The sequence below is a fragment of the Scophthalmus maximus genome, chromosome 18 (genome assembly GCF_022379125.1).
Source record: "Scophthalmus maximus strain ysfricsl-2021 chromosome 18, ASM2237912v1, whole genome shotgun sequence".
Lineage (NCBI taxonomy): Eukaryota > Metazoa > Chordata > Actinopteri > Pleuronectiformes > Scophthalmidae > Scophthalmus > Scophthalmus maximus.
The window spans coordinates 9,925,615-9,936,328 of NC_061532.1; the positions used below are offsets into that span (position 1 = coordinate 9,925,615).

The window sequence follows — 10,714 nt, forward strand, 5'->3', positions numbered from 1 at the left end:
AGTGTTCCTCCGCAGATAACATCAGGACAGACGGAGAAAAATCGTCTCGCATCCAATACGTCTGATGCTGCGTTGGCTCGGCGCTGGCTGCCGAGCTGTACTGCGTGCGTCTGGCTGTGGGTGTGTATTCGTCTGTGTGTGCATTTCTTCAGCTTCACAGTTGAGTGTGGGAGTGCGGCCGCCAAGGTTTGTGTGTGTGTGTGTGTGTGTACATCTCGCACATTTTGCGATTAATGTGTTTTTAAGTACAGCGTTTCTGACTGCCTAAGACTATTTTAAAGGGAGCAGTTCACCTAATTTGACAACATTTAGGGATGACGGTCCAACTTTTTCCACTCCGATTACTCAGGTCAGGGTATCTGCTGATACAGCGAACCAATCCCATACTCCCATGCTCTCTTCTTTGGCACCAATTTCCCCAGGGGATCAATAAACTATCTGATTGTGAAGTAGTTCCAATGAAAATTGTGAGGCATAACCAGGAGAACCATGCTAAATATAAGTTGATTTAAACAGTACAATTGTTAAAACATTGTTGCTGTGCATATATTATTCTACTTGTTTCAGATGATTTTCTGCTGCAACGCATTGGGGACAAATGGTAAATGATCATTCGATTTTGGTTATTTACCCTGTAATTATTTAAATCGTTCACACCGCAGCTCTTCTGACCCTTGTAGCTCATGTGTTAGTGACCACATTTTTTTAACTGATAGAAGACAACACAATTGCCTCGGCTTGTCGGCATCAGTAGATCTTATCTATTGAGCATCACAATAATTGATTTTAGTTCAGCGCGGTTCAGGAGTTCATTGAGTGTACTGAGGAAGCTTAACTGTAAACTGACTGTTATCATTCAGTCCTATTAGGGTTTTCATTTTAGGAAGCCATGCAAATGGTCCTTCGATGCCACTCTTAATTTATGTACCAGCCTTTTCACGTCTACATGAACAAGTCTGAGATTCCTTTTTAGCGTCAATGCGCCATCGATTTATTAGCTCTTGGTTAAGTACGTGAAAATGAGTGAATGACAGGCCTTATCTTAAAGCGTGTGTGTGTTCCATTGCTCTGTGCTGTGTATCTTAAGTCACAGACCAGTGTGCACATTGTTTTCCTAAGTCTTTTTTTTCTTTTCGTAGAGGAGATGCCCCTGAGATTACGTTGGGGAAAAAAAGATTAAGTCTGCAGATTAATTTTTAATTAAAATGGTGTTACAGAAAGGTTAGTTGATGTGAGAAGTAAATGAAAGAAAGGCAATTTATTTTGCCATAGGGTGCGATGTTTGTTCATTTTTGCTTCACATTTGACGGCATCTTGCTTCGCCGCGATGTGAAAAGTTAATGGGTATGATCAGTTCTGTTGGCGGAGACAGCTGCGGGTGTCGGAGAACTGAAGGAGGGAGGAAAGATGGAAAGAAGTGGGAGCAGTGCAGATGATTTGAAAGGTAGACAAAGTAGTGCAGAAAGCAGGTAATGGAGAAAGACCATGGTCTTAATGATATAGGAAAATACAGCGCAGGCAAGCAGGTTTTATTTTTTTATTTTTTTCACTGGGACCAGCAAAAAAATGTGGCCTCTCATCTCATGTCTTTCCTCAAAGTCACCTGCTCCCATCATTTCTTCCTTTTCCACTCGGCTCCTCATTGGTGAAGATGTATGTGCTGTGAAGAAGCAGAGGGGGGCAGGGAGCCAGGGGTTAACACGAGCCTGACTAATGGGAGACAGAGGTGTGGGGCTGATAAGAGCTGTCGTCCCAATATGAATGAGCTGTCAGTGCTTCTTAAAGCATGCATGCTTTAGATTCTGCTGGATGTGTGTGCAAAACACACACGCAAACGCCGCTGCAGTACGTGTTAACATTTGACAAATTGAATGTTGTAGCAGTCTTTGTATAAGGACATAAGGAGGGAAAAGCATGGTTGTCATTTCTAATCGGAGACTCTCAATTTTTCCAACTGGAAAAAAAAGAGAGACTGTCGCTGGCAAAGGTTTTTAGCTGTCGCTAGCTCACTTATATAACATTATCCATATGAAATGGCCGAAAACGCCCAGCTTGGTTCGGCCCTCCGCACCAGGACAATCCTCTGAATTGGGACACATCTCATTTCTAGCAACATTTGCAAAAAGCTATTGGGCTGTTTATGTGCAGGGTTTGTGGATGTGTTGGATTTTCATTCAAGTGCTCCACCGTTGTCTTCCTCCTTGTCAGTTTGTGCATTAGCACAATTTTATTTAAATGCACATGTCCTTGTGTGCGTGTGAATTTGTGTAATCAGGTTAAAAACCACTCCAAGGCCTCCCAAAGAAACACAAACACCTTGTCTGTCTACCTGCTGGAGTGAAGACAACAGTGTGTGTGTGTGTGTGTGTGTGTGTGTGTGTGTGTGTGTGTGTGTGTGTGTGTGTGTGTGTGTGTGTGTGTGTGTGTGTGTGTGTGTGTGTGTGTGTGTGTGTGTGTGTGTGTGTGTGTGTGTGTGTGTGTGTGTGTGTGTGTGTGTGTGTGTGTGTGTGTGTGTGTGATTGAGTAATTATGTGTCTAATTGCTCGTTTAAGTGGGTTTGTTTACAGCTTTGGTGCCATATTGGACCCGTTAATCTCGCTGTGTTTGCTCGCAACTCAGTGCGTTGATCCCTGATTTGCTCACTGCGTGTATGTGTGTTTGTGTTTGCTCTTGTGCGTCACAGCCCACTTTTATTTTTTGGCTTCACTGCCTCTTCCTCTGTCACTTTCAATCATGTCGCGCTGTAAGCAAGGATTGTTTGGTGTGTGTGTGTGTGTGTGTGTGCGCGTGTGCGTGTGTGCACATTCTGTTTGTTGCACCACTAAGGCCTAGGGACAGTTAGGATGGAGGGATGGGGAAAAAAGATCGCGAGAAAAAGGGTGAGAGGAGGAGGAGTGTGGATAGTTATGTGTTGTCTGGCATTTCAAATAAGCTTTATGATTTAAATGATAAAAGAAGGCTTGGCCATGAATTATGTATTAAGAATTGTACGTGCATAGTAATTCCAATTAGGCTCTCAGCCGGGTTGAGCTCAAGGAGAGAGGGAGGGCGAAGAAAGACACATACAGGAAATGAGAGACGTGCAGAGCAAGAATAGAAAACAAGGGTGTGAAAGATTGACCAGACCAATCAGGCAACATTTAGCAGCCACTGAAAGCAAGAAGGAAACACAACCTTGGCTGTCTTTTACCGGGAGAGACGGCAAGAAATGAGAAGGTAATAACAAGAGCAAGAGGGGGGCTTGGACATTTTATGTCTGCAGTTTGATGTGTCAGTTCCCTTGTCATGCTGAGTTTGTTTGTTCATCCACTCACATCACACGCCAGCTGTGAGCACACACACACACACACACACACACACACATACACGAGACAGAAGATGCCTCTTGTTTCCGCCTCACTGTTAAGTCAGACATGGTGTTGTTTGAAGCTTTAGAGGAGGCCTGAAGGGGCTTTTAACCTGACACACACACACACCGAGACACACACAGAAACACATACACCCCAGGACAGGTTTTCATGTTCTCCGAGCTGTTGACCTTCCAGAGGGAGAGAAAGGTGGGCATGATGGATGAATTCCCCCCTCAATCAGATTCTATTTGCGCTCAACACTTTGTAAAAGCGAGGCCTGGACTGACCGCTGAGGAAACTCCAAAAAGGAGGAGGGTCGAGAAGGGAGGAGGAGGGAGGAGGGAGGAGGGAGGCGGGGTGGACGGATGGACATCTTTGTGAGAGCCACAGCAGACGTTGCCCTAACAAAGCTGAACTGAACTACCCTGGCTCTGGCAAAACTAACATTTATCCCCTTTTACACTTCAGTTCTTGTGCCGATTAAACAAACTTGTTAGTATTCGTTAGTGAACTTGTGCACTGGTGGACTGTCACTGCTGGACAGGGACAAGCTAGCTGTTTCCCCCTCGCTTCCAGTCTGCGTGGTGAGATAAGCTAATCGCGGCTCTGGCAGTAGCTGCATATTTAATGGATGGATATGACAGTGGTATTGATTTTTCTTGTCTAACTTTCTCCAAGAAAGCACACAAGCATGTTTCCCTAAATGGGGACTTAATTCCTTGAATTACAGCCGGTTAGGAATCCTGCAATTTTGACGCCAGATATATGCAGAACAATGACTGGATACGATCACAGGGGAAAATATTGAACAATCACCCATCGCTTCCACGCTCTCCAAGTTTCATAATACTCATGAGTACAAATTTGAGTATTGTCCCTGACTATCTATATTTCTTAGCATCAGAGGAAAGTCCTAATGTAGCAAAATAAATTCTGCAACTTCAGTCAAGAATATAATATTTAATAACGGATGATAAGAACATTTTAGATTAAATGCGGTATGTGTAGGTTAGGATCATTATGCTCAGCAGTCTTCCATCTACTATATTCTTTGGGTAGGTGTGAACGCTGCAGGAGAAACAGCAGCTGCCTGAAATGCGAATGAAATGCGGTGTTCATACTGTAAAAAGGACATAAATTTATCTGCTCCACTGTGATATCAAGATTCCCCTCCATCCCTCCGTCTCTTCGCCGTGTGCCTTCACATCTATTTTCAGCTCCACTGTCAATCTGACTGCCTCAAATCTGCCGTCTCTCTCAACGCTGTCAAACGGTAATAGCCTGGCTGGCTTGTGTGTGTGTGTACGTCCGTGTGCGTGTGCGCATGGAGGACCAGGCCCCTGCGCTTGTGTTTTCTCTCTTCCATAATGGACCAAGAGATACAGGGAAAGCAGAATGTGTGTGTTTATTTAGCAGCAGTGGGTGTTGCTGTGTGTGTTTACAACACATTCATTTTCCTGCCTTGAGATTGTCCACAGTGCACAGCAACAAGTCTGAATATTTGTCCTCAAAATCTGTATAGATATATTTCGTGCAGCCCAATTTCTCTGCATGTGGTAATGTAAGCGTGATACTTTCTACCCTGGTCGCTCCCGTGCAGCACTACAGGTGTTATACCTGACGCACCCGCAGCAATGGTTCCTGCAAACTTGTGACACATCTCAGTCAGAGTAATATAAATATGTTATGCGCCACAACATGTGGTAGAGCTTCACGACCAGCGGCCTTCATTTATGTTCCATTTTGGGCCGTGTGTTTTCTGTGGGTGCCTGCTCTTAGGCCAACATCATGGGTGGTTTCAGTGATCATCAGATCAAATAAAGTCACATAATTAGCCTCCCACAATACCACTTTTAGAACAATACAAAATATAAAATAGAAAAAAGAATACAGAGTTTCATTTTTGGTTAAAATATTGGTCATAGTCTTATTTTCAGCATTTCATTTTGGAAATGACAATGTTTAAATATGTTAAAGTCAAGTTTTTTTTTATGTGTCCTCTGAGGATGAATCCAAATAACTTAGATCTCCTGACTTTTTCTTTCCTCATGTGAAATGTCTCAGCCGGAATGGATGGCCATGAAATTTGGTACCAACATTAATTTCCCACTCAGTATAAATAATAATAACTTTGGTGGACCCTTAACTTTCCATCTTGTGTCATATTCAGGTCAAAATTAAAAATCATCTGATACTTTCATTTAACACTTGCTAAAGTAACTACATACCAAACAACCACAGCTGCCCCCAGATTTAAGTGGTAGTCAGCTAACGTTATCATGCCAAGATGCTGTCATCCATTGCCTAAGAACTGCCATTCTGAAGCCTCAAGCATTTTGGCCGGCGCCATTTTGATTTTTGGAAACAGAAGTAACCATATTGGAGGAGCACAGGGTGGAGCCTGACTGAGAGCTCGTACTAGCACTAGTGGCATAGTTGGTCACCGTGGAGATACACAATTTGATAATATTATATGCATACTGTTATGCCTGTCAAGATTGAAATTATCTTTGTGTGATACTGAGCTTAAAAAAGGATCACTCAACAGCCTCAGCTACGAACTGTGGCTGAGGCTGTTGAGTCGTTTTGAAGTGCCTCTTCCCGGTTCTAGTGTGCATTTCGTTCATGGAAAACAGTTGGTGCACTTAAAAATGTATGTATCTGATGCTTTCAGTGCTTGTCGGCTCTTCTCTTCTCCATCTTTCTACGTCATACTTTTTCCACACTCCCAAGCCCTCCGGTCTCTCATCTCGTCTCTCCCTTAATTCTCATTATAACCGGATGACCTCCTCATCCGCCACAGACTCAAGATTCACAATTTCTGTCTGTCTTCTCTCTGTGGCCCCATCTCCCTCCCCCAGCTTGTCATAATTCATCTGCTCCCGTCTCTCAGTGTAAGGGAGGAATTAAATTATTAGTCATGCATGACACGCTGTTCTGTATCTCTGTGTTATGTCAACCCTCTGTCTCCAATTCTTCCTGTACCAAAGCAGCCGTGAATCTGTATTCAAATGGAAAATCCATTTAGATCCAGAATATTTTTATAGAAGCTATGAATCTTGGGACACAGCGATAATGTTCTTCTTTTTAAGGTGTATTTTTACAAGGTAAAAAGTTATTTTATGTGCAAAATATGATCAGTGACTCTATAAGGGGACAGTGCCATTGTCAATGACGACAGTTGAGTGTCTCTCATCTCTCATGTGAGTTATTCAGGTTCCATCATCACAAGTGAAGTGATCCTTTTTAAAGGATTTTTATGTTTTTAAGGATGAATGAAAACGGAGCAATGAGAGATTTCAGAGGTGAGGGAGAGAAATTCATTCAGCTCTGTTCCCTTCCTGCACTACAGAGGCGAAGTCATGAGCTGCACATTTATAATTGATCTGCCTCGGCTCCAGATATACCCCAAAAGGGACTCGCTGGTGTGTGTGTGTGTGTGTGCGCACACATAATGTGTGTATAGCTGAGTAAGTGCAACCTTAATAATAGAGACTACAAACAGGTGAATGTCACGGAGATAAGCAGTGATGGCCTTTCCACCCCAGCTCACCATGGGCTGTAATCCACTCACAGCAGCCAATGGCATTTAATATGTGTGTGTGTGTGTGTGTGTGTGTGTGAGTGAGGGCACATGCCATGAGAATGGTGGTGGCCACAGGGTCAACACAGGATGTGACCTAACACGCCGACCTCATTAGGTTTCTTCAAGCATGTGACATTGTACCAACACACAGACTCTGAACACTGTCGATGCAGGAGGAAGGGACAATAACTTGTTTCTATAGATCACTGTGGCAGGAAAATCTCTGCATCTGAGAGCCACTTTCACCATGTTATCAGCCAGCTGGTGTTCAGAGCTCAATCGATTTTCTGGATGATATCCGGTCACCTGCAGAGGCTTACTGCATATTTTCTGGAGGTTTTTTTCTGGCACTTATTTTTCGCAGCAATGGGAAAGAAGGAAAAAAAAGGGGGCAATCAAACTTTTGAAGAAACATTCCTCCTGAATCTGTCTCCTCTCTCATCCCTCCAGGAGACCGCTTCCTCCAGCGACGCTGAGCTTCTGTCGCTGCTCCTGGACGCCGGACTCCTGGTGGGCTGCGTCTCCTCGGCCCTGTACCCCCTGCTCAGCGCCCACATGCTGTCCCACCAGCAGGAGGGTGGCTGGGACGTGGAGAAAGCCGCCGCCGCGCTACTGGCGGCGGGCCACAGGCCCGAGGCGGGCTCCCTCCTGCTGGCCCACCGCGGAACACACCAGGGCCAGTTCACCTTCAACTCTGCCTTGGCTGTTCTCAGGAAGTGGCTGTGAGGGGGGTGGGGGTGTTGGGGGGGTTTGGACCACAGCCATGGACCACGGTGATAAAGCAGCTTTAGGGAAGAAGAGCAGGGAGGCGTTGAGAGAGTGGCGGAATTAGATTGGATTGGATTGAGATCTGAGGAAAGAAGAGAAGTCAAGAATAGAAGTGATATCAGGCCGTACCTCTGCATTTTGTTCTGTAATTGGGTTTTGGGTTCATCATCTGAGGACATGTGAGCAGCAGCTGCAGCGTCTGCCTTCAAGCTAAAAGAGCGGATACCTTTAATAGTGAAACATCTGCTCAATTAGAAACACACACGTATACGCCAACCTCTGTTGTGCCTCAGTCATGAATTTATTCCTGAGAGCAATGACCAGAAAATGCTTTGGCTGCTTGCATTTTGTGTGTGTGTGTGCAGTGTGCACGTGTGCGTCCTATTGTGTGATGGAGTAATTGAGCGGTAGCCGGGGAAGCAGTGGGTGGATATTAGCCTATTTTTCAGCGACAGGTTTGCCTCTGTGACGTCCCATTGTTAAACACCCTGCCTCTGCTCCATTGTTTTCCCCCTAATAATGTCTAATTAATTCCTACTGAACAAATTAGCCCCGCAGCTGCCCCGTGCCCCGCGTGCGCAAATGCACAAATACTGTACACGAGCACCGACGCCCCATCGTTATCATGTAGAGCTAATGATGATGCCGGCTAATTGTGTTTGTGTGTGTTTACGCATGCAGTGGATGTCAGCGTGGTTTGTTCCACTGTGAACGGCAGGTTTTAGTCTGTCCCACCTCTCAGAGCTGAAATAAAGACACACAATAACATGAGAATGAGCTTTGTTTCCATTTTAATGGTATTACCTGTTTGTTCTCCTTTGCAATAGTGTTGGTTGGAACACAATTGTGTAAAGATTTCCACTTTTCAATAGACGTGTCTTTACTTTTCTTTCAAATGAGTGAGTCACATTCGGTCCCATCTCATTCTGAATGCATTATAATTACAGCATTTTTACATTCTTCCAACATAATTACAGCCTTCTCATCAGTGGGTATTGTGGCTTGCCCCTCAAATGTCCTTTTATTTTTGTTACACAATCATTTTAAAGCAGTTTAGTAAAAGTTTTTCACTCATCAGCGCACACAACTCCACAGAGGACGATGGAGAAACCAACTGCTTTCAACTACACTTGGAATCTCCTGTAGCCAAGAGCATTTATTTATTTTTTACCTTTTTCTACTTTTCCAGCCCTCGATACTGATAACTGCCAACAGGCAAATTTTTTTGAGAGAGAAATTAGTCGCAGGAAAAGAATTGGGGAACAAATCAAAGTGTCTAATTTATCTTGTTTGTCAAAGCATTTTTTTTAAAGGCAGTGTTCAGAGTGAAGCTCATAAGAGTGTTGCTGACTGCAGGTCCCCTGGGCAGCCAGCTTTGCTTTTGTGTGTGTGTGCACAAAAAGGGAACCTGCGCTACCTTTCCAAAGTGAAACATGATCTTTAAGAACAGTGGGAGGGAATACAAGGTTTGATTAGGCAAGATGAAAGATCAGCTCTTTTCCTCCTCCTTTTTTTTTTTCTTTCATTGAGTTACTGAGGAGAGAGCAGTAACTCTGATATAAACACCGTGGTCACTGAAACTGAAGGCCATGAAAACAGATTTCCAGCCCTCAGCTTCACTGAGCGACGGGCCCCTACATGGGCTCACTGGGGGGGGGGGGGGGATAACTTGTTTTTAAGATTTAAAAACAAGTTATCAGTGGCTTAAAAAATCCCCGCCAAATGCAGCTTGTTGAAGAGGAGCGGTGACTGTACTTGATGGCGACCGTACAGCGTTGAGGCACTGATGGCTTTAAGGCCCGTTCAAATCTGTTCAGGTGGTAATAAGCAGATCATGTTTCCATATTTGCTAGTTAACCTTCCCCCCCGCTGCACTTAATCCCTTAATTATTGAACACGCTCCCATATTGATTTCTTCCTCGATTTTCTTTGAAGACTTATTCTGCCACCTCCGCTGACAAAATAGAAGCAGATTTCATCAAAATTGCTGCATGGTTAAGTTTCTATTCAGCGCGTTTTGTAGTACTGTAGTACACAGTGGTATCTGCCGGCCCAAAGTGGAAATGCACTGATTCGAAACTTTGCCTTCGCCATGTTATTCTCTTGGCCACCGGGACGCAGTTTTCATAGATGAATTACTACTAAATTTTACGCCACAAAGGAACTGCGTCACCCATTGTGTTATCTGCCCCCAGTGATGGAAATGTTAGACGGATGGAACGGCCGCCTTGATGAAAACATCTGGACCTCACCGCAGAAAAAGAATCCAGTTGACGGGAGAACAAAATGCCGGAGAAGAAGGAGAGTGATGGTAAAAGAGATGAAACCAGAGTGAACCGCTGACGGACGGTCACTCCGCGACTTGAGAGGCTTCAAAACTGACACCCAGTTTGTTTTCCTTCTACTAGATTAGTGAGTAACAAGCAGCCTACTTCTAAATACTACTGAACAAAAAACTCAAGGTTATTCGTTCACATTGGGATTTTATTTTTTTATTTCTTTTGCCTTGGACAGCAGCCAGGCTGCTGGCATTGAGTAAGCCATGATGCCTTTCGCTGCCGCTAGTTAACTTTAGGGGCCAGAAAACGAAGTCGGAGCTTCGCTGCACGTGCTTCTTTCTTCTCCTCCGTTATCTCCACAGGGGTGTTGACAACGTCTTCAGGAGCTCTGAGGTGAAGTACCTGCGTCCTTACCGGCATCTTGCCACTGCAGCGTCTTTGTGGCAGCGGCCGAACCATAATACCACCCGGAACCACTAGGGCCACGGACGTTGTCCGTTGCCTCTTTAATCCAAATGTCATCCGCAATTCTTCAGGGCAGCCAAAAATAAGAACAAATATTATTTCAACAGTAATATTCAACAGTAATTCACTTCGGCAGGCAACATTTAAAACAGCTGCAGGAGAGGAGTAGCTCCTATCCTTGACAGGCCAGACATTGAGCAAACGGTATTTACCCTGACAGCGATATTGCTGTTTTTCCCGAGCCCGTTCATAAGAGATGGGGTCGG

At 44.5% G+C, this 10,714-nt stretch overlaps 1 protein-coding gene across 1 annotated transcript in view; it reads left to right on the top strand.

The window, feature by feature from the left end:
* The window catches only part of nbas (NBAS subunit of NRZ tethering complex), a 129,819-nt gene extending 121,341 nt beyond the window's left edge, over positions 1 to 8,478 (top strand). The window contains exon 53 of the mRNA XM_035617330.2: positions 7,387 to 8,478. Within this exon, the coding sequence (XP_035473223.2) occupies positions 7,387 to 7,662 (276 nt within the window). The 3' untranslated portion in view covers positions 7,663 to 8,478. The remainder of the gene's footprint in view (positions 1 to 7,386) is intronic.
* Positions 8,479 to 10,714: the final 2,236 nt, after the last annotated feature.